General features: G+C 39.1%; 3 protein-coding genes across 20 annotated transcripts in view; 2 read left to right on the plus strand and 1 right to left on the minus strand.

Annotated features, from left to right (window-relative positions):
• Nucleotides 1-3281, plus strand: part of OVCH2 (ovochymase 2) — a 40892-nt gene extending 37611 nt beyond the window's left edge. For 2 of the 3 annotated variants that reach the window (XM_052694356.1, XM_052694357.1), the window contains exon 21: nt 16-237. In XM_052694356.1, the coding sequence (XP_052550316.1) occupies nt 16-237 (222 nt within the window). Of the gene's footprint in view, nt 1-15; nt 238-622 lie in introns of those variants that run through there. The other variant, XM_052694358.1, reaches the window with a different exon arrangement.
• A 681-nt stretch (nt 3282-3962) lies between these two features.
• LOC128086113 (NADH-cytochrome b5 reductase 2) lies at nt 3963-24418 on the plus strand. Its single transcript, XM_052694372.1, has 10 exons — nt 3963-4241; nt 4319-4462; nt 4901-4973; nt 6643-6749; nt 7752-7881; nt 9276-9359; nt 10059-10144; nt 10872-10971; nt 11627-11828; nt 23135-24418. The coding sequence occupies exons 1-9, from the start codon at nt 3978-3980 to the stop codon at nt 11797-11799; spliced, it is 1161 nt and encodes a 386-aa protein (XP_052550332.1). The 5' UTR covers nt 3963-3977; the 3' UTR covers nt 11800-11828; nt 23135-24418.
• Nucleotides 12811-27613, minus strand: part of PPFIBP2 (PPFIA binding protein 2) — a 92524-nt gene continuing 77721 nt past the window's right edge. For 12 of the 16 annotated variants that reach the window (XM_052694332.1, XM_052694335.1, XM_052694333.1 and 9 more), the window contains 12 exons: nt 26583-26624; nt 25192-25336; nt 23126-23264; nt 22456-22584; nt 21754-21904; nt 21475-21586; nt 20717-20805; nt 19579-19707; nt 18805-18930; nt 17787-17975; nt 17210-17380; nt 12811-15606 (listed from right to left, as the gene is read on the minus strand). In XM_052694332.1, coding sequence (XP_052550292.1) covers nt 15466-15606; nt 17210-17380; nt 17787-17975; nt 18805-18930; nt 19579-19707; nt 20717-20805; nt 21475-21586; nt 21754-21904; nt 22456-22584; nt 23126-23264; nt 25192-25336; nt 26583-26624 — 1563 coding nt within the window. In that variant the 3' untranslated portion in view covers nt 12811-15465. Of the gene's footprint in view, nt 15607-16608; nt 17381-17786; nt 17976-18804; nt 18931-19578; nt 19708-20716; nt 20806-21474; nt 21587-21753; nt 21905-22455; nt 22585-23125; nt 23265-25191; nt 25337-26582; nt 26625-27613 lie in introns of those variants that run through there. The other 4 variants (XM_052694331.1, XM_052694347.1, XM_052694348.1 and 1 more) reach the window with 3 other exon arrangements.

Consider the following 27613-nt stretch of genomic DNA (forward strand, 5'->3'; position numbering starts at 1 on the left):
TTTGTCCTTGTACAGGGTGATTCTGGTGGCCCATTAGTTTGTCCTTCAAAAGATGGCTCAGGATTTTACACCCTTAATGGAATCACTAGCTGGGGCTTGGGCTGTGGAAGAAAGAGCTACCCAGGAGTATACACAAATGTTGGTGTTTTTGTGGACTGGATCAAGCAGAGCATTAACAGTAGCGGTATGTATGGAAACAAACAAAAACAGTTCAATGAATCTTTTGGCTATTGCTAAATACTTTGAGGCTATCTTTATTATTTATTTGAGGATACCATTTTTATACTTGGTCTGCCTAGCACTCCCTGAAATTTAAGCTGTTTAAAGTATGTCTGGTGAGCGCTCAGAAGTAGGTGAATCTAAATCAGTAGTCACTTCTGAAAACTTTATTGGTGTGTTGTTATTCATGTCTTTTGTGTTTTTCCTGCTGATGAACAGTGCTCATCACTCTATGGTTTTCATTACTGCTGCTTTGCTGCCATATTTCTTAAGGCTAGCAAAGGTGAGGAGGTGTGAAATGACACGTGGCAACAGTGAGTCCACTTTGATAAGTATACTGACAGCCTTCGATGATCTTTGCAACATCTATCCTGTTTTTTTATTTGCTTTTTTCTTTTTGTAGATCTGCCCGTTTTCATGGTGTAACTGTCAAAAGAGTTGTGATGGACTACACTGTAGAACGCTTCCAAAGTACAAATGTCACTAAAAGCAATTTGGTGAGAGCGTATTAGTTTGTGACTGCTGAAGAGATCATGGAGTGGCTGATACTTACCTTGATCAATTTACTGCTTATTTTCCTGATTGAGACCTCAACCTTACATGTGTGTTCTTGGGATATACATAAGTTACTTACAGGTTTCTGACACTGTCAATCTATACTAGAAGGAAGGATAAGTCACCACATACTGTATGTCAAGCATGCACTCAAATGCAGCCCTGGAGAAAACAAAAATCTATGCAAAATAGGCATGTATGTTAAACAACTGAAGTCAGTTATCTTTCCCTAAGGTCAGTGAGAGTGTTAGTTCTGGCTCTGAGGAGACCCAGGCAGTGGTGGTACATCTTTAAGGATCAAAATAACACTGTCTAGTGATTAGTCGTGTAAATCAATCCAATTGCTTGGAAAATAGTATTTTAATATGCACAAACGATGGTCCTTAGAAGCCTGATCTGACTGACTTGTGTATCTATTATAAGAATGATTTGACTACGTTATTTTCCTGTTACTGTAACAATTTTTCTACATGTAATTGTGCCAAAAGAATTTTGGTACTTGGGAAGGTGCCACCAAAAGCAGAATAGATATAACTGTGTTCAAAACTGCTTGGGCTTTTGGGATGTAAGGAAGGTTCAGTAGGAGAGCCTGGGTCACTCACATGAGAACCTTCTGGTCTGCCTACCTGGTGGAATCATCCATCGATGTGAATCCCCATGAAGAAGCCCAGCTTGTGTATAAGATTGTGCAAGATTTTACCATCTTGTTAGATTAGAATTCCAGTGAAAGGCATTTTTTGGGCATTAAGTGACTTGTTATCAATGTAGGAAATTCAACACAGTAAGGGCTGTGCTTGGTGCAAACACTCATCTCTATGACCCACAGCTTTTCAATAACCTGGGGTACTGAGTATGTTTCTCGTGCTTGATCTAAGGTTTCCCTTACATCAACCATGGTCCCATTTTAAATGTTTTAAATCAGTTACGTACAGTATGTTATTTTAGGTCTGTTAATCTTAGCAGTGGAAGTATTGACAGAAATCTGAAGGAAGCCTCGATGACCTGATGAAAACATTTATAGCGTGGTGTTGCTATATTCTGTTCCAAATTTCTGTATTGAAGAAAAGTTGGTGTTTTGATTAAAAAGTAACATCACCTTTTCTGGATAAGAAAACTTCCTATTTTAACAAATTGCTTGTTGTTCAAACAGAGGTGTTCAAAAAGACAGGTGGTCCAGGCCAGCAGCCTCTGGCAGCATGCAGTAACTGGCAAATGTCCTAATTAATCTATCCGTATAATCAAAGAGGTACTGTGTAATTCACACGCTTCAAAGTGAGCACATCTGCTTGTAAATAGCAATTTGTTTAATGCCTAAATGGCTGCTTGCACTCGAAATTGTGATGATAGGCTCCAATTAGATTTGCAGGCTGTGCTGTGCACGGCTGTAGGTTTAGAAACTAGATCAGTATGGATAGCATAATAGGTGACGTGAGTATAATCCTTTGACTCAATGGCCTGGAAAACAGCTAGGAGGGAAGTAAGATACCTTGTCTCTGCTGATATTAGTGGCAAAACATTTTGTGTCCAGATGTAAAGTCCTCAGTACAGGAGAGATGGGGACCTCATGAAGCATGTCCAGGGGAAGGCCACAAGAATGAAAATACTGCATGGTGAGAGGACGAATTCAAAGATGCATAAGGCATAGTTGTGTTATTGACAGAGTATGCTTGTTCCATCTCCGAGCTCTTGGAAGGGACTCCTGAAAAGGAAAGGAGGGGAAATATCCTTTGTGGTTTTTCGTTGTAGAAGTTTGTTATTGTTTGGTTCTGGGGGGAGTTGCTGTTTGCTGATGCATCAAGTGTAACTGCTAGAAGTTGGGGTGCCTCATCTCTTGGATGTGGTTCTGTTTTACTTAATGGGAACAGGAGGACTTAAAGTACCTGTGAAGTTGTTTTTCTGTTTGTTTGTTGTTCTGCTTATTAAACAAATACAAGAAATAACTAGTTTTTAAAAAGTGCAGAAAACCAACCCTAAACCAAGAAAAAGCAGCGATGGGGGAACTGCAGGTGGTATCTGCTGCACCCCTATTGAATGCAATGGACATATGGATAGATGCAGAGCTAACATCACTTAAAATGCCTTATGTGTGTTAGGAGCCCTATCTTCCTGTATTTGATTTGATTATTACAGTACTTATTTTTACTTGGCTGCATGACGCCAACCTTTTGCATTTCTGCTGGTGGTTTCTCAGGTAATCTCATTTTGCTGTTGTTATATCTTTCTAGGCTATTGAAAACTTCAAGGATCTTTTATCAATAAAAGAAGCGTGAACTGTTTTGGGATGCAAATAAAATCTGATAGAAGAAATTAAAAACAATGCTTTCAATTGAGTTAATGCAGTGGGATTGTATTTTGGCTTGGACTCTTGTGTAAATGTTGTACACTTTATTCTGACCTGTGGAACAGCACTCAGAGACTCACAGAGAATATGAATGTAAGGTAGTTTTATTAGATTTAAGGTTTATACCTTACAATATGCAGGCTCATAATACTGCAAACTGAAAAAATGCCCAATCGCTCTGGACAGTGGGTTGTTCTGTTGTTAACTAATTCCACGAATGTTTTCTTGTTTTTCACTTCTTCTTGGACCTGTGCAGTGTAGTGTTTGGTCCTTTTGTGTCTTTTGTAGTGATTGGTCCGGTTTCTTACCTGAAGGCGTTAGACCTGGAATCCCAGGTATTTTCTACTTCCCGTCGTACCACCGACAAGCGAAAGCCTTGCCCCGTTTCTAGCAAGCCCCTCCCAAGTCCCGCCTACACCGAGCAAGCCACTCCTTAATTAATTAATCTCCGCCTTTTCTAAGTAGGCCACTCCTCAATCTCCGCCTCACCTCCCTTTAGCTATTCTTATGAAATGTAAGTGTGGAGCCCCTGTTCCCGTCCCCTCTTCCCCCCCGTACACCCCTGCCTACAACCCCCCTGTACAGGGACCACGCTGGCATCTCTGCCTCCAGTCAATTCCTTAGCGGTTGCAGGAGAGCTCCCTGAGCCCTGCAATTCAAAGGTAGGCTGCTGCTGTAAAATGTCAGCAGGGCTCCCGGAGTGCTTAAAACCTGGACGTACACCTTTTGTATTGTTCTGTGTAAAATGTCTTCTTTGTAACATGGCATGGAAGGGAATTTGCAGACTTCAGGGAGGATGTTTCCGTATGAAAACAAAAGGCTGCTATCTTTGGTTGTGAACCCCCCACTGTCTGCCGACAGTATGCACTGCGCTACCTGGCCTGGAGGAGCTGACTGCTGTCGCTTTGCAGGCAGACGGCGGCACGCGGCGGCGGGCCGGAAGCCCCGCGCTGCCCACTGCGTTCTGCTGGGCACGGGGGAGGAGCAGAGCGGTGAGCGCTCGCCACGGGAAGCGCCGTACGAACACGAGGCACTGCGAGGCGGAGCCCGGAGGCAGGCGGGCGGGCGGAGAGCGGGAGAGTCGGTGCGCCTGTCGGCAGTGACCGCCGCCATGGAGCCGTTCTCGGTGAGCGGCCCGGAGCGGGGCCGGGGAGCGCGGGGGGTGGACCAGGTGTTCCCTGACCGCTGCCCTTCTCCCCGCAGGGTATCCCCGCGGTCGTCGCGTTGGTCGCGGTGGCCGCGACGGCGCTGCTGCTGCTGCTGAGAGGGGCGGGGCGGGGGCCGGGCCGCCCTGTCACGCTGCGGGACCCGCAGGCCAAATACCCCTTGCCGCTGGTGGGCAAAGAGGTGAGCGGTGGAGCGGCGGCGGGGCCCGGGGTTGCGTTACGCGGGGCGGAGCGGCGTTCCTGGTGGGTCGCTGCCGGCGCTGTGGTTTCCCAGGAGGGCCGGGCTCCTCGCTGTGTGCCTTCAAGTCCTGTCTTGGAGCTCCGTTAAACCCGAGGCTTCCGCGGAGTGGCTCCGCAGCTCGCGTTGTCCTGCCCTGCCCGACCTTTGGCCATTGGCAGCGCGGGTGCTGAGGGGGGCCGTGCAGCTGAAGGGGACAATTCCTTGATCCTAAAACTCAGAGTTGTCTAAACTTCGTTTACAAAGCTATTTGAGCTGCTCTTGCTGGCTCCTGGCTCCGTGCTAACAAAGAACGGGCTCCTAACTCACAGTGTGGGGTAGAGCTGAAATCAACAGCAGCGGTGTGTTGGCTTCATTTTGAATTTCGTGTTTTTTAAATAGGAGATCAGCCACGACACTAAGAAATTCCGGTTTGGGCTCCCTTCACCAGATCATGTCTTAGGATTACCCGTAGGTAAATACTTACAGCATTTAAATACATCTATTTTTGAGAATGAGGATTGTTAAGCTCTTGAGTTTCTGTGCTGGAATTTAGAGCTCAGCTGGAGTTGAGAGCTGCACCTGGAAGCTGCCATGTCAGAAGGAAGCGCCAACTGGGTTTCCCAAAGAGTCACATTTCAGATTTTCTTTGTGCTCTGTCCTGCTTGTGTTACATGGTGTGGTGTAGTTCAGAACAAGAAGGTGAAATGCAGGTGAAACTGAACCAGTCTGAGGAAATTAACCCCGCTCAAGATATAGGCAAAAGAGGTACCCGTCTGAGCTTTTTACAACTCACTTCTGTTCTGCTTTTCTCTCGTGCTTGAGTTTGTCAGGTGTCCTCAGGTTTTTGGCAGATGCAATCACACCCATGGATAAGGAATAGAATTCTTCTGCCTGGAAAGACTGTAACAATTGTATGCACATCCCAGTGGAAATTTATATCAAAGATGTTGCAATGTTCAGAGCTGTTTCTGTGCATGCACTGAGCTTTGACACAGATACGTGTACAGCTTCATTTCAGACTAGGATTGGCACAGTCTTCTTTCTCATACTCTGAAAGTGCGATGGCATTGAACCTTGGACCTTGAATTAATGGTAATTTATGCAGAACCGTGTTGTTGGCTGATATGGCATATGGAGCCCTGTTTGTATTGTCAGCTTTCTTGCTGTATGCATAAGTTCCAGTTCTGTGCTGTGGGCATGTCCTTCTTGCATGCACCTGATCAAGCACCAGTCTTTCTTCAGGTTCTCTTTAGGGTCATATGGGACATGGAATTGAACTAACCATGTTAAATTGGCAAATTGTAAATGCTTTGGCACGTGCTGCCTTTTATTTGGAGTTCATTCATTAGAAATTAGGAATATGATACTGGAATTGTATGGGCTGGATTCCTGCCTCCTACTTTTACCAAGATCGTTTTGCTGAAAGTCTTTCTGCTACTGCTGCTTCTGCTTTGTGTTTTTAAGTACAGATCAATGCTGCTGCTTGTGAAGCTGGGTGGCAGCAAATGCTGTGTTTTTATTAGCTAAATACCAAATCTAAATACAGAACAGAGCATCCTACAAGGCAGGTACCCTCTACAACCAAGCTGTGTAAACTGGAGAAAAAATATGGGAGTTATGGCTGTGAAGATTGTTTTTTTTTTTTTTTTGTTCAGCAATACAGATCTGGTGTGAATACATAACAACACAGGATAACACAAAATAACATCAGTTGGTGAAAGCCAAACTTTCCAGCCTTGGCCGTTTGCTTATTACCTATAGCAACCTTTGCATAACAAGAACTCCCTGGAACTGAACTAAGAGAGATTTACCCTTTCCATAATACATACAGTTCCATAATTTCTAGTGGTTGTAGAAAAATATGCGCTTCTTGTGTTGGCTCTTATTTGAAGGTGAACTGCCTGAGAATACGTGTGCATGTGTGTGCCATGAAAACAATAATGAATTATACAGCTTTTTAAAGGTCCTTTTTCCAAGCTAGATGCAGTGCTTAAGGCTACATGTTTTATCTTCCACTTGGATTGTAAAGATTAACTCCACTGTTGCTTCTGCTTTGTTTTTCTGTTTTATCGTCTTTGCCAAATAATATTTTGAAACCAGGTAATAAAAAAGCTCATTAGATTGTAATTCTTTCTCCATAGGCCAACACGTTTACCTTTCTGCAAAAATCAATGGCAATCTGGTGATCCGAGCCTATACCCCAGTTTCCAGTGATGAGACGAAAGGTTATGTTGATTTAATTATAAAGGTAAATTTTAATTTCTTTTAATACAGATGAATTGCTTACTGGAAGGAAGGGAACTATTTCATTTTAGTGAAATAGAGTTTATTTTAATTGGTTGCCTTTCAGATAGGATGACTGCATGGCAAACTCCACCTGCTCACAAATAATGAGTTGTGTATCTGTTGCATGTCACAGAGAAATAGTAGAGGCGAGGGAGATGGAGCAGGGAGCTGGCAGTACTGCAAGAACTTCTCAGTTTTTGTTTGTGTGGGCTTTTTTTTGTTTGTTTGTTTGTTTGCAATGAACAAATAGCAATTGCTCTCCCTCAGGCTGCCTTATGCTGCTATTATTACTCACTGCTGATACCTGAAAGAAGGAACATGTTAGTAAGAACTGTCTTTTGTGACCCTAGAGAGAGAGCAATTATATGTCTTAAGCATCAGAAGTTGTGCTAATGGTCTTATTGAGAAAATGGGGTAAGGAAACAAGGAAAATCTTATAAACTAGGGATGCTAGATGATTTGATCCCAGGTCTTCTGGATTTTCCAGTTGTTTTCTAAGACATTTTGCACTTAGGCAAAAAATCTGGGCTTCTTTGTTCTCTCTGTTCTTCATGTTACATATACAGTGAATGGTTATTAACTACTTAATATTTATCACGCATCTTGAAAAGCTGAAATGCTAGCATGTGGCTGAAAGCTCACAGCAAGAAAAGATGCAGTAATGCTATTTTCAGAAGGCGTGCTTACAAAAATGGGGGTAACGTAAGGTTCTTGTTGGAGAGATGGTGAAAGGAGGGTATAATCTGCTTGACACGTGTTCTAACTAGCCTGGCTGTTTGCATAGGGTGTTTTACTTACTTAGTCTGCTTACTGTTGCACAGCATGACAGGTAACTGAACAAAGAATTGTTGCAATCTTTCTTCCAAATGGTAAATGTCAGACCTGCAGTGCTGTGATCTTCAGTATATCATTCTGACTCCACGAAAGCTAATGGCTGATGTCATAGAAATGCTTGTTTTTATAGGTTTACTACAAAAATGTGAATCCTAAGTTCCCAGAAGGTGGGAAGATGTCCCAGTACCTAGACAACATGAAGATTGGAGATGTCATTGACTTCAGGGGGCCAAATGGACTGCTTGTCTACAAGGGGCCAGGTACTGTGACACAAAGTTGGGAGAGCAGAAGGGAGGAACTTAATTAGTTATTATCAGAGGCGTTTGATAAACTGTGGTTTGCAGAGAAACTACTTTGAAAAGTACAGAGAAAATCTACGCTTTCTGATCTTGCCCGAAAGCCCATCAGAGTTGCTTATGATGGGAACAGTACTTAGTGTTTGCAGAGTAATAGCTGGTTGTTGTCTTACTCCTGGGACCATGTAATTAAATCTGAAAGATCTGCTATTGCGTATTACTAAGAAGGCTGCACTGGAAATCCCTCGGATATGGACGTGGAGAGAGATGTTCCAGATACATGGCAGGTTGTAGCCTCAAATGCCCTCTGAAAATCTTGGCAGTGTTACTAAATAATTTATTAACTGCCAGCCAGCTCCATTTAGGTATTAAACTGGGTCTGAACTGGCCGGGAGGAAGTCGTCTGTTCAAAGAAATAATCTTTGAAGATGCTAGTAAAAGGCCAAAGGATTTTGTATTCATCTTGACTGAGAGGCGCTGTGCACTTAATATTCCTGCTTCAGGGGAAGCAGTGCTCAGCACTTCCCTGGATCGTGGCCTTTTACAATGAATAATACACTGATGAATCAGTTACATCTCAGAGGACTTGAGTGGTGTATGTTTTACAAACGTTCCTTTCATCTCTGATTTGGTTGCTATGAAGAGTAGTAGCTAGGAGAGCTGGTTACTAGTTATAGATTTCTTTAAAGATTATTGGAGTATGTCCAGTGTCTTTTATGTATGATACTTCTCCTGGGCTTTTCTCTTGGGTGAATACAAACTGTCTGGTTTTGTAACAGTTTTAAAGTGACGATGCACTCAGGCATAGAGCAGAAATCAGCAAGGTCTTATCACAGGACAGTAAAGGCAGTCACCTAACTGACTGCAAGCAGCACAATGATCTCCTTAAATGAAAGCAAAAGACAGAAATGAAGTTCTTGATGAAAGGATGCAAGGATTTGATTATCTTTGTGGCATCTTGCTTGATGCTGATTTAATACAACTCCTTTGAAAGTGGACACACAGAAATGGCTGGATCCATGGTGTAAATGAAGATGATGAAGGTGGCCTAATAAACTTTTCTGTCGAGGCTATGGTTACCTTTAGCTATCACCAGCTTTTGCAGTTGCTGAGTGATGTAGTCAGTGATAAGGGAATTCCTGAGTCGATCATAAATGATGCTGGGTAGCTGGGAAGATGAAGCTAAGAGTGTACAAAGGCTTCTAGCCTTTATGCTCAATGCTGTGCTGAGCACATTTAGCATGTCCAGCAGATCTGCCCTAATTGATTGGTAGGCAGTAGTAATGTATTCCCATGGAAGTTGTATCTGTTTTTGTTTAGGAGTTAACGTGTCTATAGGTTTTGAATATTTCTTTTAGGTACCTTTCTGATCAAGCCTGATAAGAAGTCTGAAGCACAGAAGAAGTTTGCAAAGCATGTGGGGATGATAGCTGGAGGAACAGGTACAACTATTCTCATCACAGCAAATGTCACTCTGGAGAATTAAGCGGTCTTCAGGGATGCTTGGGAGGAGTCTAATGCGCTATACTTTGGTAGCAGAGTGCTTCCATGAGCACTAAGCTGCTCTTTCACACTGCTTGCATGTATTTGGTGTTTGGATCCATCTGGGATAAAGAACATATTTGAAGTGTTGAGTCAGTTGTGTGTTTTAAGAGTTGTGCACTTACTGGATCTCCTCTCTTCTGACTCCTGTTACGATCAGAATCTAACTTGTATTTCTTTTTATACATGAGTGTTTGGTGACACTGAAGCATTCCGGCAGCTTGAGCTCTGTGCCGAGGGTTAGCAGCTTCTTTGTAGTTTTAGTCTCAATTTATTGTGTGACCTCAGAGAAGTCCCTTTACACAGAGCTCCAATGTCAATGACAAAAAATATTTTAGGAGAATATCCCGCAGGTGAAATCAGTGTTCTCTTATCACATCCACTAAAGACGAAAGCCCCAAAATGCACTGTGGTTTTGTTTTAATCTTCATCTATATGAAATAACAAAAACCCTTCAACTTCTGCATTTGGCACAGAGTAGAAATTCAGTGTGCAAAATAGGCTCCCACTGAAGACCAAGTGAAGTCAGCAAGAATATTGTAAGTGCAGCTTTATGTAGATTGAAATATTTGCATTTTTAACTGCTTTGTTTTGAACAGGAATAACCCCTATGTTGCAGCTGATCCATCATATCACAAGTGATCCTAAGGACTCTACAAAATGTTACCTCCTTTTTGCTAATCAGGTAAGTGTGCTGATGCATCCGTTTGTCCTTTTATGGCCCGCCTTTTTTGCTGGCTTAAGTTTTTGAAGCTGCTGTGACACAGAAAATACTGCTCTACATGCTTCATATCTTTCAGTGTCTGTCTGATCTGTAATTTTGGCTGAATGTGTATGACAAAATGTGACCTGAGATGGCGTATTTAGTATGATCAGCATAGATAGGACCAGAAAGTAGTTACTAAATAAGTTCTTATTGTACTGTCTTGGATTAAAATGATTTAAGAAGGAGAAAGTGAATTAGAAAAGTATTTGCAACTATTTACCAATACTGTATGGTGCTGTTGTAATTTCAGTGATATTTCAGTTGTTTTGAAGATGGCTCATAGTTTCATTCATACTCCGTAATTCCTGTATTGGAATAAATTGTGAACAGATTGTTGCTCCTGCTAATCTTCCTCCTTGACTGATTGCAAAGAAACAGGACTTTGTTCTGTTTAATTCTGTTAACCAGGGTTAACAGGAGCTAGTTGTGATTCAGAAGTTGTTCAGATTGACATCTTTAGAATTGTGTTTAGGTGACTATTAAGTCTCATATTTGGAAGCTCTTAATCTGTAGTGATAGTAGCCTGTCATGCAAAGGGAAAGTTTGAATGAGTTTCCATTGCATTTGTCTTGTTGCATGCTAGGTAAGCTCACAGCAGAGGCTATATTAAGGTGTTTTAGAGCTAAATAGCAGTCTCGTTTTGCAGACAGAAAAGGATATATTGCTCAGAGCTGAGCTAGAAGACATTGCTAAGAGGCATCCTGATCAGGTCACTCTCTGGTATACGCTGGACAAGCCTCCACAAGGTAGGCTACTGGTACACACTGGACGTATGCTTGCTCTTGTGAAAACTGCTGCTGTTTTCATAACAGCAGTATCTTTGTGTTGATAAATCAGTTTAAAGCACATATCTTTGTGCATTGAGATAGTGGGAAGAAAAGGATGCTTTGTTCACTTAAAGTAGCAGAGGTATTCAATGATACTGCTCCTTGAAACCACCTAGCATTTCTTTTTCACTTTTGTAACAACACTGCTGTCATCACCGAGTTTGTAACCTTACCAGTCTTTTCTAGAGTTTTCCAAATGTGTTGAGTAGCACAGGTCTGAATAATCTGCCCTTGTACTGCTGTCCTGGGTGACCTTTCTCTCCTGGAAGAAAGCCTAATTTATTCTTCATGTTTATTCCTGGCTGATATCTAATTTGTTTAAAGCTGTCATTTATTCATAGGCATTCTTGTCTGAAAGTCTGTATAGTCCCTTTTCAGCCAGATTCTTGTTATCCATGTGCTTACTGTCCTCTTTAAAAGGAACCACAGGGTTTGAGCAAAGTGAGAGATGGGTCCCTGTCTGCTTGCAGTGATGGTGGCATAGCTTCAGCTACTTTGTGACAAGAACATATGCAGTTTAAAGAGATTTCAGACTGTGCAGAGTCAGATTAATAGTTTGATGTGTTTGTTTCAGATTGGAAATACAGTTCTGGCTTTGTCACTGCAGACATGATTAAAGCCCACCTCCCTTCTCCTGGCAGTGAGACGCTCATTCTTATGTGTGGGCCGCCACCTATGATTCAGTTTGCATGTCAGCCTAACCTGGACAAACTCGGCTATCCCAAGAGCATGACATTTTCTTATTAACAGTGATGTCATCCAGCTCTTTTTCTTAAGTAAGTATTGCATATTTTCCTACAGGAACAACTGGTATGTAACTGTGCAGCATTTCTTAATTTTGTGTGTGTGTGTTTTAATGGCATAGTTTAATTTCTGTGAGTTTTAACTTCACAGTGACCTTTCTCTACTAAGAGATGTGAAATTATTTTTCAATCTAATTCATACATTAATACGAAATGTTAGACCTGCAGTTCTAAGAAAAAAATGTGTGTAAATTGAAAAGCAGGACAGTGATAAAATGAGTTGTTTGTTGACATGATACGGTATTTAGGAGAGGGCTGTAAAAACTGGAATAGGATGTGAGCACTTTGTAAGTAATTAATTCATTCTGGTGAAGGTGAGAACAAGGAACAGTGTTTTCTCAAAACGCTGTTCTGCAGCCCTTTACAAGACTTTAAACAAAATGCCAACAGTATGTCACTAAAAAGCATCTAATCAAAATTTAGGTAATATGTAATTGCTTATTACTGTAATAGTAGTTCTCATTCATGTGGAAGTTATTGAGAAGGATTCTGTAACATCATGCTGTTTTCTGATGGCCTGAGTGCTTGTTGTTGTGGCCATTCCCTTTGCTTAAGAGAAAGCACGGCTTCTTCCTTCCTATTGTAAGCCTTGCTGAGTTGGTCTTGCATTCAGCTGTACCTTTTCTGAGTATTCTTACCATGTAGCGTTGAATTTTTAGTCGTCAGTGCATGCAGTACTGCATATTCATTTTCAGAAATTAGTTCATGCTGCAATTGCTTTAAGGTCTGAAAAACCTCAAAGACAGTAGACTTGATTCTTCAGTTGCAAACAACTGTGCTTACTAAATATTTTAATTCCTCTGAAGCAAAATAAACCATTTAGTAGTTAAAGCTTGACTTAGCGAAGTTGTAGTAATAATGCAGAGGAAGTCACAGACATTCACAACTGCGATTCTGTCACTGATAAGAGATCAGCTACCTCTGTTTCTGTTAGAATCATTCCACAGTCAGGAAGTAATAGAAGAATATTCAGAATTTATTCATAACAGTCAAAGGTTTAAGCATGTATGCCTGTGTTATAACTAGGATTTCTTACTATATTAAAAAAGGAGATATTCACATCAAGCTTAGCACAACACTACAGTGAGTTATAAATACTCCCTCAAAAAAAGAAGGGAAAGCTGCTTGGAATAGCTCAGTGAGACTAAGGCTGCCCCTGCCAGAGCAGTTGTTATAGTATTATGACTAGGATGAATCTGATCAGTTAATCTGACAGGGTATTTCGTGTGTCTGTTAGTATATGCCCATACTAGTGCTGACTGCACTACATTGCCAGAGCAGAGGGGGCATGTTTAGTTTGTTCACGTGCAGATTCATGTATCGTTCCTTTGGATTTTTATTTACTTAATTCTTCAGTGACTGAAAAAAAAATCAGCCTTAATTTTAACATTTTGGGCATGCTCTGGACAGCACCTGAGATTTCCTATTTATTTTGGAAGGTTTGTGGCTAGGAGTAGCCCACCCTTGGGCTTATGTTAGTAGATAAACCAACATCTCACAGCAAGAAAGGAGGAAGTAATGCAAACCATGCATATTCATAAAAAGCCTTTTCTTTCCAGTTGGATGGATTTCTTTTTTGGCATTTCTCTGTATAAGATACAGTGTTAGTTATTAATTACCTTATTAATACATAAAAGGCATGTGCTATCAGATTGCACAAGCAGTTGCAGCTGTGAACACAACACTTTCACCCCTGAACTGCCCCTTGCGTAAGTAGGCAGAAGCTGCATTTCCCTGTCACAGTACTGCTGTCTTACCTACCTCCATGAGATTGCTACAGATTTATTTTGTCAAAAGAAACAAGTTTGCTTTACTATAGTCCTTGATGTGCCCTGGTCATGTTTTACATGTGACAGAGCAATAGTGTTGATTTCCCACTGCTAAATAAAACACTATGTGAAAATCTGCCTGTAGCTGGAATGAAAGGAGAACTGAAAGTCTAAAATAATATGACCAGTTCTTATGCAAATATCACAGTTTCTACTACCAGCTCCAATCCTAAAGGCTGTTTACAGGCATATGTTTAATTAGCTTTAACTTCTTATAGCTCTTATAACTTATTCCTTGTCTTCCTGAAAACTGTGCTGCATCTTATATCAACCAGGTATTATGCTGAGTGTTCTCTCTGAATTGTGTGGATTGTTCAGAAGGCTTATGAGCACCCTGATGCTTCCACATGTGCCTCAGTACTAACCATTTTAGACAAAACAGGAAATTACAGGAAAAGCCCTATCAACACTTCAAGGCCTACAATTTAAAGCAATCACACAGAAAATTTTGTTGCAGAGTACAGCAAGCATCATCCTAGTATTCTAGTTATATTTTGCATGAATTATTTTGCATTAGTTATTTTGATTGTGCTTTGAGTTAGCTAAAGATTTGTGAACAAGCCATCTTGATTGTCACTCTCCTGCAAGGGCTTGGTTGGATACAATTACATTTTATTTTTCCTATTCTAAACCATGCTTATTGAACAACAAAAAAGGGCAGGGTATATTCTAGTGAAAGGGGGGAGGGTCCTTCTATGGCAAAGTATCTCTGGCATGACTGCAGTAATAGTGAACCATGACAGGTGTGCTTGCCAGCACATCTGAATTGCTAGGTGGCTCTGATTAGTCCATGTGGTATAATAGAATATTAATGATTCCTGCATTACAACTTAATTATAAAAATTAAAAAAATATATATAAAACACTTTTTCTATAGCAGTACATAAACATACCATGTAAAAGATGATAAAATATAAGGGTAAAACATACTGGCTTTCCAGACTCTGCATAAAAAACAACTGTGTAGCACTTCTTTCAGCACCTCTTTTACATAATATTATGTGGAAAGAGTGCAGAGGAGTTACCTGTGAAGTGTTGCCCTGCTAGCAATACTAAATACTATGTGGTGTGTGTCACTAGAGGAAAAGAGGTAAAGCTTTTCTGTACCACAGCATCAGGCTTCTCCTGGCCTGCCCCAGGCAGGCATGAGGTATTAGTGGTCTTGGTCACGCTGAAATATCATCTCCAGTCTTCTAATGTCGGTGTTAAAAATCTGCTGTCGTTTAGCATTTCATCTTGGCTTAACATTGTCTGAAAAAAATCACAGCAGTATTAAAACAAGTAGACATAGTCTACTCTATGTCCATAGTTTAGACAAATAACTATAGTTTAGAGAAATCCAACTGTAATGAGATCAGATTCACAACAGAGGGGGTTAGAGCCACGCAAAATTAAATTGGAATCTCCCAAATGGCTGCTTTAAATAGCAAAAGTAGAAATTTTCACACAGATGTGTGGCATTGTTCATACACCTTCAGTCAATTAACTAATTTAACAAAAATGGACCAACATGGAGTCAGGAGTACATAGTTATTTATTTCCCTGTGATATTTTCTCTCTTGTACATCTTCAAGTCTTACCTCTTTGCCAGTCCTTGGGAGGGATGCCTCTTACTGTGTCACAGAGATAAAATTGGTGAAAACTTACAAGATGCTGAAGTGAAACTTAATTTCTAGTAAAAGTGATTCTTTTTTTGAGTGTCCATGCATGCATATAGCATGCAGCCAAGCTATAAAGGAGGTGCATAACAAGAGTAGTGACCCACTTACTCTTAACCACCACTAGCAATACACAAATTTCACTGAGTTGTAGCAGATTACATTTGTGACTTCAAAAGGAATAAAATTGGTACATACCGTAAGATTGCTTATGCCTTGAGAAAAAGCCCCTATTTGCTTTACTGTTCCTTCTGAGTGTTCCATCTGTAAAAGTATTCAGCAGCTAATTCAATTCAGACAGTAGGTGCAATGTTATTCACTGTACATGCATCATGGGGAGGTACCTCTGCCTTGACAAAGGGAGATGCTGTAGTTTTAAAAGCTAATTTCAGCACGTTTCCAAGTTGCATGTGAATAAAAATGTCTCCATGCTGTAGAGTGTATGAAAATGCATTAACAAAGGATTAAATCCTGATTAAGAGAACTTATTTATGGAACCTGATCTGTAATTTAGACAAGAAAAGGAATAGCATAAATAACTATCAGCCAAGAGTAATATTTTCCAGAAGATGAAACACGTAATTCCAGTAATAGAACTGCCTCCATAGGCAAGCAATAACAATCCCACCTTTGCTTACACAAAAAGGCTATCAGTACTAGGGCACTGAGGTTTTGCTGTGTGACCACACTAGAAATCAGGCTTAAGTTGAAGGCCACTCTGCTAGTGAAAAATAGAATATTTCTGTAACGTTTGAATAGCTCTGTGTTGTAAGCTGTCAGCTCAGAGTTAATGCATTTCCTTTCAACTCTTAATTGTGTAAATGGACATCCGTACTAAATTAGCGTGTATATTTGATTGTCAGGGCTTACTACTGTCACCATGTAGGAGCAGCTCTGGATTTTTACTATGGTGCACACTAAAAAAGACAACAGTTAGATAATGAAAACAAATGAGATGTTAGATGCAGTAAACCATGCAAATGACAGAATGACTTCCACAGGATTAGCGATTTTGTGGCCATTTTCTCACTGAGTTTAAAATGTTTCACTATGGTCACTGGAATTAGAAGGCTGTACCCCAGCTGCCTCTCTGTGGGTCTTGCATGTTGTCAAGTCCACGCAAGCCTCTGGTAGCTCCGTTTTTCAGGGTTTACATTCCTTTACACAAGAGCAAAGTAGAGTAGAGTTTGGTGGGTTTTAATTTTCATCATTTATGCAATGTCTGGACACAGTTTCATTAAGCAGTTCACTACTAAATGACAAAAGTGAATTATTTAAGTGTTGGTTTATTAATAATTTTGTTCATTACTGAGGCCATTGTTTCCATGTCTACTGTTTAAGCCTAACTACTTCCCATGTACATAATGAAATAATGCAGTTGGAATCCTTGATTAATCTGTTAGAAATCTATGATCCAGTTGTACTTTAATATATAACTCGATAGTTCTGTACAAATTAGTCCAAATAAACTTATCACATTAAAAACTGCCCATATAAAGAAAAAAGGTGTGTGCCATACTCAGTTTATGAAAGCCGGAAGTACAAAAGTCTTCTGTTTACTGCAGCCTCTACCTTAATTGCCAAAATACACTGACTGTGGTAGTGTAAAGGTGTCAGGTTCCTGAAAAAGGGCTTGAAGATGAATGAGTTCATTGTTATGTTGATGGAAAAAAAAAAACCAAAAAAAAAATCAAACACACCTTGACATTCTTAGTATAGAACTCTTTCAAGTGTCCATAGCCAGTACTTTCTCAATGAGTTCATGCAGATACAGCAAATACTGTTATATGCTAACATTTGATTATTTGCAAGCTTTGGAATGCAGGAAGAGGATGAGATGAGAATGGCATCAGTCTGTTTGTCCCACCTGATCCAGTTCCCTATCAGTGAGTGGACTAAGGCCTTTGTATCCAGTGTAGTTCTTCTGAGTACCATTTGTAGCACCTGGGTTTGTATCCATAGGACAAACATAGTCCGTTGATTCATCAAATTTCTTTTTTCTTAAATTTCCAAAATGTGAAAATCCAAGTTTCTTTGGCTAAAATAAAAAGAAAGCAAGGATTAAACATGAAAAATAAGGTTATTCTTTAAACATTCAATATCCTTTCCTTTTTATTTACTTAGGTACTGTAATTCTTCAAATAGATAGATTCAGAACTATATACATTGAATTGTTTACAAAGTGGGGAGTTACAGTTCATTTTAAATAAGTTTAAGTAAGTTCCCTTCTAAGAAAAGAGGAGATTGCATGCTCATTTCAGAAACAAATTTTAAAAGATAACTGCAAATTAAATGCCTTGGCATCTAGAGTTAAGAACAATGTAGCACTGCTTCTAGAACAGATCTTTCCCCACTCACATATGCAAGTTCTGTATTGTCTTTATGAGAAGTGAAGTAGTAAGGCTGAGATGCTGTGATATCTTGTTTTGAAAAGCAGCTCGTACCCGAACTTTGGCAGTGGTGGTCAGAGGTGTGTATGCTGTTGACTCCGTTATGTCCCTTTTTTCTTGCTGTGTCTCTGGCCCAATTAATACATTAAAATTGGTTGTTAGGTGGCGTCGCAGTAGGGTCTTCTGAGGTGGAATATTCAGCAGCATTGCCAGTGTGTCACCGTTGAAGCGAGGTTCAAGAATCTATTAAAATAGGGTTTTGTTTTTTTTTTTAATAATATGGTTAAATATTTACAATAGTAAATCATTATGGTCCTTAGCAGAAGGATTTCTTCATTCCAGCTGTCCACATTAGGCATTTTTAAGTCAGTAGTATTACGACTTTCACTAGGTTTGAATAGGAAATGTGTGGAGTTAGACATTAAAAAATGCAGAGTGTAACCAGACAAATGCCAAATTGTATTTATCATCAACAGGGTTGCTTTGGGGATTTTTGAGCTCTTTTTTTTTTTTTTTTTTTTTTTTTTTTACTACTGTATTATTATTCTAAAAACAAACTTAATCTTAGTACAATTTTTTTTCTATTTATTTTTTTCAAAAAATCTGCAGCACATCAGCATCACAGTATTTCAGAACTCTTGGCTTTTCTAAGCTACAAGTTGTATTTTGGATCAGAAAAACTCTTTTCAGGCAAGACAAATGTGAGTTCAAAACAGTTATTTCCTGTGGCAGGGTGTTAGCATAATTTTATTAAAACTGCTCCAAGGAACACTCAGCAATAGAGTAATTTTCTGACAGTACAGGTTGTTGTTCTCTAATGTACTGCTGTTGCTGTTAAGCATACACAGCTCAGCATTGATATCTTAACAGTTGCGTTGCTATTTAAATTTTCTTTTGTAAAATTAATATGTACAGATGCAGAAGCTTTTTAAAATGCCTGATCATGCTTTTATTTTGCAAATGTCCACTTGTGTTTCTTGCTACGTGACGAGAACAAGATAAAGTAAGGTTTGCAATACAGTCTTGTCAATTCTTCATAGATATGTAGTAGGATGTTAAAAAGAATTCTTACAATGAGGCCACCGTGCACTCCACTTCCTCGGAGGTTTGGTGCATATTCTGCCAAATCAACTGATCTGAGCCATTCCATCACTCTGTGATTGGACCACTGCACCACTTCAGAAGGTGAAACATTGCTCTGTTCAAGTAACCAGAAAAGATGGTGACAATACAGCCTGGTCTGTCACAGCGTGTTCACAAAATGAATCTTGAGTTTAGATGAAAACATTGTTCCCTTCTCAACACAGAGGAGCATTTCCTCTTTCTGTTCAAGGCATCTCTTAAACATCCTCTAATCTGGTGGTATGTATTAGTCTAGGACAGATTAAACCTATGTACAGCATCAAATTCTAAAATAAGAGTACCCATGCTAAATGTAAAAAAACCCAAACATTTTGAGAAGAGCATTATTAACAAGGCTGTCATAGTATCACTAAGAATAAGCTCTGGTAGGTAGAGTGAAAACAATATGCAGTCTTTTATAATTCAATTAAGGCAGCCAAAAAAGAGCATTTCAAATAATTCGCTCAAAAGTTGAATTAACATAACTGAGAAAGTAATTTTAAAAGAAAGATGCATAAGATTCAACTAAGTAAGTAGCTCAATCACTTGTGAACTGAGCAGGTTTTTACTATCAGAGAAGACATGTTATTTTCCAGAACAGGAATGCAATGCAGCTTCTGATTTAGAGGCAATTCCCTAAAAGCTGTGATTGAGGTATTATTGTTCATGGAGTAATAATAACAGAGTAATTAATGCTTGCATAAATGAAGTTACTTAAACATACTTTTACCTCCTCAACTGGTCGTCTGCGTAGACAGTGGGGGTTAAAACTGTTGATGTGCAGCACATGAATGGCACACTTAATACTCAGATGATGCAGCTGACTGGTGACTTTTAGAAAGAGAAGGTCGTTCTGTAAAGGAGAGAGTCTTTTAAGCAGCACAGAATACATTCAAAAATAGTACTTTTGCCAAGAAGAAAGATTTCAAGCTTTGTATGTAGTTTCTGGTTTATAGTATTGTACCATATTAACATGGTTAAAAATGGGAAGAGAGTTTATAGCCAGTTAAATAAAACCAAGGCTCATGGACAGTTTTTGATCATGCTGCAGTGGGATCACAGAAGCTAGCAACTCATACTTGGCATGGACCAGTAGAGATCATACTTCTGTGGCAAAGGTTCTGCAAGCAGCTTAGACATGGTTCTGTTTTTGACTACTGCTAAATTATGTTACTGTGATGTGATGAAAATACAAGAACATTTATCTAAACCTGGGCAGGGAAGCTGTACAGCTAACTTCCTTTAGGAGAAAGTTTTTCACTCAGAGGGTGGTGATGCACTGAACAGGTTGCCCAAGGAGGCTGTGGATGCCCCATCCCTGGAGGCATGTAAGTTCAGGCTGGATGTGGCTCTGGGCAGCCTGGTCTGCTGGTTGGTGACCCTGCACATAGCAGGGGGGTTGAAACTAGATGATCATTGTGGTCCCTTTCAACCCAGGCCATTCTATGTTTCTGTTAGTAAACCTAATGGGTATATGTATTGTATTGTTTGCTGCTAATTTGATGAGAGCTGTACAAGTTACTGGATTTGTTCTTTACCTTTAATTTACCTAATGTTGTTGATAACTTAGTGAGGCAAACAAAACATTCCAGAAGCTGTATGTAAAATAGGTCATTTTACCATCAATTATTTTGTATGATATTGAAAGAGAAACGTCTTGCAGAAGTCAACTGTAACACTGTATTACTAGTCCTAAGGTGCATAAAACAGGTAATCTTGCACTAAACAGTACATAGAAATTCCTACCTGCACTGCTTCTGGTTTGCAAAAAAAAAAACAAACCAAAAAAAAACAAAAAAAAACCTTGTAATTCTTTGCTCACTCTGAAATTCAGAGTTTGGCAAAAAAAGATTTTAGCTTACCACAGTTAAGTACTGCAACATTCTCCCATCAACTCTGGATTCGTGAAACTGGTCTTTGTACTGAGGTAAACCAATATCATCAAGCCAGCCTGTAGATAGAAGAACAATGGTGTACCCAAATTTGTATCAGTGAGAATGAAGCCAGCTTCCCCTGAGAGACTCCAGTAGCTCATTCTACCTATTCACTTTCCAAAGGACAGCCTCTTATTGGGAACCTTCCAGCAGCCAACAGCCAGCTTTGTCAACAGTACCTCTGCTGTATTTTAAGTATGTACTTTCTGCAGTGTAATTTAGCCCTTGCTAGACCGAGACCTCGCACCCCTATTTGTATTCCTTCCCCCTCAAGAAGGATGGGCTGCCTGAATCACGTGCATGTTTAAGCAGTCACCAGCCATCTTTTTAAGAGTGCTAAGTTTAAACAGGACAAGTTATTTCATGGAATGATGATTTTTGTGTTGTTCTGAACATTCAAATAGGCAGTTTTATAGTATGAACTTTCCATGGGAACTCTACTGTTCAGACTGAAGGAAAGTTGTGGAACAATTTGTGAAATGTGGATGCCATCATGAGATTATTACATGATATTTATTAAATTTTCCACCCTGTGCTGTTATACACTTGAGATTGTGCCAAAAGACCATACAGTCTATCGGAGAGAAAAATTCATCTGATGATTGATCTGAAAATACTTCTGTTTTTTGACTGCTATTTCCCTATAGTAAAGAAACACAAAATTTTCTGAAGAATTTTTCACTTACGCGTTACCCAGATATGATCGAGTTGTGCAGACTTCTCATCTTGTTTTGTGTTTATTGATTTAATGGCCAAAACTAATTTCTTCCTGTGCAGTGGATGCTTTATTCCCATTTCCTGTAATAATAACCATTAACAAATAGTTTGCTTTGCCTCTGACCCTCTTCATCTCATTAAACATCTATGAAAACATTTCAAAAATGTAGAACTGCCTATTATTGGTAGGGGCCTAGTTATACAGAAGCAACTGGAGTTTGCTTAAGTGAAACAGGTACAAATATTACCTTTTCCATGTCCTGAGGTGTTGCAGTTAACAGTGTATGGCCTGAAGTCACCCACTGCCGGGCAAAAATGACGTACTGCCCAAGACCAAAGTCCTCAAGCCAATTACAAACTCTTTCAGTACTCCACTGAGCAAATGGAGCATTGTAGTCACTGAAAAATAAAAGAACTCTTTGAAATTCATAAAGGAAAGATGATGGAAATTATGAGAGACCATCGCAAACTAGAGGAGATACTACAGGCCAGTTTCTAGCACACTTTATTCTGTGCAGTAATCAGCTCTAGCAGCCATTCTTGCAATACATGCTGTGGTGTGAGTATCCTCTTAATTTGACTGCCCAGCTTCTTTTTCTGGTCATTTGCAGCAGGGCAAGAAGAGGATAAAAGTTTCAAATAGAAATGGGAAAGGACAGAAAGAGGTAATTGCTGAATCTTCATGTCTGCAGATATTCCTACAGGAGATGATGAGAAATTTTCTAAAGACATTTTTTTGCTGCTACCTGCAGTTGAGGGAGTGCAGATAAGCAAACCGCTTGGGTTACGCTTTCTACCAGAGAAATTCTTTCCAGTTGTAGAATTCCATGTGTAATTAAGTATGTTAATGCATATTTCACAAAAGGAACATTTTACCGTTCAGTATATTTAACAATACCATATAATAATCTGTGTTAAAAAAAAAAAAAGAAAAAGAAAAAAAATGTTACTTTTTTTGGCCTTTGGTTTCCTTTGATCTGGATAACCGAGGTCCAGCTGTTGCACGGAGACCACCCCTTCGAAACTCTGCCAAACCCAGATCGTCTGCAGGGAAGTTGCCAGACTGAGTTCTTCTTATTCTTTCAAAACAAGAGTGCCAAGACAGTACTGTTAGTGTCCAGCAGCAAAGTGTTTCATACGGAAACTATAATGACAGCTGGAAACTGTATTAATCTCCCTGTAGAGCACAAACATCTGATTCAGGCAGCAGCTGATGAAGGAGCAGGCAAACACTGTCTAGACTTATCTCAGAAAAGAAAGAAAAGCTTTGCAAAGCAGCCATGACCCTTCAACTCAAATAATAATTCACAGAGGTCAGACTTGTAAATGGCTGCAGTTCTGAAGTAGATAAAAGGCACACAGTAAAACTTGGTATTCTCAACTGTCAGCATAATTACACAGGAGAACATGTTATTTCTTCCAATAGCACGGCACTCTGAACCTTTCCCTCCACTTTCCTCCAGCCGTGTATACAAAGAGACACAACTACCCATACAATCAGAGAGCTGCTTTCCCTCCTCTTCCTGAATTTTATTTTACTCTTGCTGTATCTTTTCATGAGAACCAAATGAATTCTCAGTTTGAAATGCTGTGATGAGGAACTAAAAAACATTATCTTACTTTCCCCAGATTTTCTTGATTCCTTTTGGACTCTTTCTGTTTTCTGGAGACAGTGGAGACTGTGGACCTGAATCCATTCCCAAAGAAAGAGGTGAAAGATCATCTGAAACTACTGTACCGTCCATATTCTCTGTTTCTCCTGGGTTAACAACAATAATTGTCAATAATTAGTACAAAATGTGACAGAGTTGTTATACGGCAGACTAATACTTAAATTAAAAAAATATAATAAAGTACAGATACCTATAAAAATGTTCTTGTATAAAAACAATCTTAAAAAAAAAAAAGAAGAGTAGTTGTACCTTTGATACAAGTAAAGGGTATTATAATATTGTAATTTCAGTGTATTTTAAAACCTTAATTCCTGATCTTGATCTGCTGTTGTGTTTCCTATTTTTAATACCAAAATTCATCCATCAAAATCAGTGGGAATTTTACTGTTGACTTAGTGAAAGTAAAATAAGACCAAGAATAAATATCTTTAAAAAAAAAAAAAATCCCATCTGAATGCTATACAGCTAAAGATTTTCTTTCATTTCAGTATTACACTTAAGGAGTTCAGTCTGGATTGCCCACACAGTGTCAGTATTTTACAGAGAAGACGAAGGGAGGGAAAAAGGAAAGGAAAAAATAAGCAGCAAAATTCACATTAAAAGTTTCATCTTGTTTAGATACGATACCTAGCACGGGTGCACTGACACTCCTGATGCGATCTTCCAGTCCCAAGAAGCAGAAAGTCAGATGAAGAAGCAAAGAAGATATAAATCACCAGCAAAATAAAGTTACAGAAGAGCAAAGTGGTAAGCTAGTAGTAAGCTAGAGTAAGTAGTAAGCTATTAAAAGCAGAAACAAAAAGAAAAGAAGCTGTTATGCTTGACATCAAAGGGATTGTGCATTGGTGTGCACAAGCCCCAGGAATCCTGGACCAGTCAAAGAGATAGGAATGATCATTTATATTTCATCAATTCTTTGGCAACTGTAACACATCAAGCATATACTACTGAAATAAAGCAATGTCTAAAACCATATCAAATTTCTGTGAAATACAGAACTGGAAGTATAATATACTGCATGTGGAAGAAACAAACCAGATTCTGGTAATTCAGTGCTTTTAAGAACTCATTGCTTGTTTCTAGAATAACATTCTGCTTTACAAGATTCCCCATCCTTTGATCCTGCATGTAAAAGACCTAATAGCATGGCCAATAAATTATCTGCTAACTATTAATGAGGATCTACAACCTTGTGATCACAGAAAAACTACAGAAAAAAAAAAAAAGAAAACAACAAAAACCAACAAAACAATCCACCAGCAATCTATTGAAATCTTTAAGCTATACTACTTAGTGGTCTTAGGACCATGTGACCTTACCAAACAAATGAAAAAAACCATCACCAAAAAAATCCACAAACCAGCAAACAGCTGTGACCCCACAACAATTAAAAAAAAACAGATTTTTCCCTGAAATGTGTACATTACTGTTGGTTATGCTGTAAAATGTCACACATTAAAATGTAGCGAGAAGGGAACTGGGAGACTTTTCTTTTTTAACATACAGTCTAGCATAAATGTGCGGTTTTGTTTCCTTGTTTTTTAAGAAAGGCATCAACAAGCTCAGGATCACTGCAAGTAGACAAAAAAGAGGACTTTATTCCTAATACGAATATGTTTGGATCACCAAAAATTCTAATTTTCAGTAATAGATTTTTTGGCTTTTAAGAACGCTACCTTCCAAAAAAAAAAAAAAAAACCACTAAACCAACAAAAAGTCTCTTCATTACACTGCCACTGGTATTTGCAAATTATAACATCTGGTGCAAAAAGAAACAAATGCTCTAAAGTAAATCCAGCCTTTATTCTCTAGCAAACTTATCTAAAATACTTATATATTGTTAAAGGAGCAGAGCTTTCCTCACTGAATCATCTGAACAGCTCAGTCCATTCATGTAACACAGCAGGTTACACAGTGTGCTATTTCCCCTTGTTGGTTTGCTTTTTTGCCTCTTCCGTAACCCCCATGCTGCCTCTGAGAGGCACAGATACATACTCAGATACAGATACATACTCAGGCCCTGGATGCTATTGTACTCAGTGTCATTCGTGTCAGGTGCATTTGACTCATTATATGTCCCCTGGTCTCCATTCTGCGTGGGTCGAGGAAGTTTTCCTGGCAAAGTTTGATATTTGCTGCCTTTCACAAGTGGCTTACTCTGCAGATTTGGTTTTTTAAGAGGAGAAAAAAAAATAATCACTCATTGCATTTACAGTCTGGCACACAATAATTTGAAAGTTTAGAAAAAGCATTTTGCAGTTTACAGTTCTAAATGACACCACCACCCTTCATGGTCCTTTTTACAGATACTCAATTTAAGTCTAATAATCAGCTGCCAAGAAGTTCTAGGTAAGACCCAGCCTTCTCTTCCCTTCTTTTCCCCTTCACCCAGACTTTAAATTATATTAAACAATAATATATACTGAATATTTCCTAGTTTCCTCATAAATATTTTTCTAGCCACCTCCGCTTCCTTCAGGACCCTGACACCACATAACAATTCTGTCCTTCCAAGGCTAACTTTGATAGCAGCATAAATGCATTTAGTCATTTCCCAGCCCATTCTTTGCTGTCACATTTTCCTTTACACTTCACCTAACTGCCTGTGTTTTGGCCTTACAGATGTGTCTCAGTTTAAGCCAAAGGCATTTTGATAACTCAAATTTGGTCAGACATTTTGCCCATCAGTATTAATGACATACAAAGAATCAACAATGAATTCAGGATACAGAAATTTAACTTTTGTAAAAGCTAAGTTACAGGAATAGAGAGTTTTTTTGCCGGAAAAGAAATGAGCCTGCACCTCCAATTATGGCAGAGGTGTACATTCAACATGTGATTTGAAAGCAGCACAAAAACAATTAGTATTCCCCTATTTAGTAACATCATTTAACTGTTTTGGAACACCTCGATCAAACTTGTCTGGGACAGGATAATACATAATTACTGGTCTATCCATTCTTGTTTCAAGGCCAGAAGTTATTTCAGTGATTCTATAATCACAGAGCAGATTCCTCAGTTTCAGGGACTGCGTGTCTGACCCCTGCTCCTGTTTTGCCAACTGCAGTTTCACAACTGTCCCAGCTTGTACCAAAGATTACATGAGTAGAGAAACTTCATACTACTTTTATCAAAGATTAGCACTGTGTTTCCTGATGCTGACTGACTTCCAACCTTAGATACCCAAAAAGCTTGGTTGAATAAAAAACATCACCACCATCACACAGAAAAAAGAAAAAAAAAAAACCACTACCAAAACCCAAACAACTCTTCAATCCTTACCCCCACTTTCAAATTTTGTCAGGTAGCTGGACTTTACAAACATTTTAAAAGGGAAAATGAAGTGAAAACACAGCCACGACATCACAGCAGATAAATGTTAAAAGAGTTTACAGTTAATATACCTCTTGTTCTACAACAGGCTGTACTGGTTTTCCATCTACATACTACGGAGTTGCAGGGAGAGTAATTTCAAAGTTTTATGGAAAAAAGCAACAGACAAATGTTAGTATTAATATACATACACACAACATCAACTGTACTTGATTACTATAGTGATGCTATTTAATGCTATGACAATATGTTACAAGGTCTGATATCTCCTCATTTTCATTATGCATTTAATATTAAAAGCATAGGTTCAAAAGGTTACAAAATTTGTGCCCAGTTTACGTTCTGCTTTTAAAAGGATTTCAGTATTTCGGGGCTTCTGAGGGTTTCCATTGGACGTGCATTGAGCTGGGAATGTGACATTCACATAACACTTGAAACAATGTGAAAGTGACTGACATAAGAGAACATAGGCAATGCTGTATGTATCCAGCTGAAACCATAAAAAAAGAGCTGTGGTAAAAATGAAGTGATAAAAAAAAACCAAACAAAACAGCATGAGGAGGTCAGAATCACCAGAATGTTTCATCTTACTGCTGGATGTAATTAAAATTTGAATCTTGTACAAAAAACAACTCCAGAAATGGTGTCGTTAGCACAAGTTCCACTGGACTCAGTGAAAGGAGCAAATTCTGGGCTGAGTCAGCAAAATAATCTTTGTTTTGGCTAAGTTGTGACTAATTCATATTTAGTCAATCACTTATGTGCATAGGGAGGTCTGTTTCACTAAGAACCTCGCACCTAAATGAGGGCACATAATTTAAATGCCCTGATAAACATGGGGCTCACTGGCTATGGTTGTGCCATATCTTTGATTTCAGCCTGATCTTATCATAATGACAAAGGTTTTTCAACTTAAGACAAAAATAATTTAAAAGTTATGAAAAGAAAGCAGACCTTCATAAATTCCACATGGAGTAAAGTGTTAGTTGTCATTCTGTCGGTCCTGTGTGCGACCACACTCAAATGAATGCAACATAAATTTCAAACATTTTATTTGGTGATTATCGTTTTTAGACATTTAAGAACAAATTTAATGAAATTT

The sequence above is a fragment of the Tympanuchus pallidicinctus genome, unplaced genomic scaffold, assembly GCF_026119805.1.
Source record: "Tympanuchus pallidicinctus isolate F22 unplaced genomic scaffold, pur_lepc_1.0 scaffold3, whole genome shotgun sequence".
NCBI classification, from domain to species: Eukaryota; Metazoa; Chordata; class Aves; order Galliformes; family Phasianidae; genus Tympanuchus; species Tympanuchus pallidicinctus.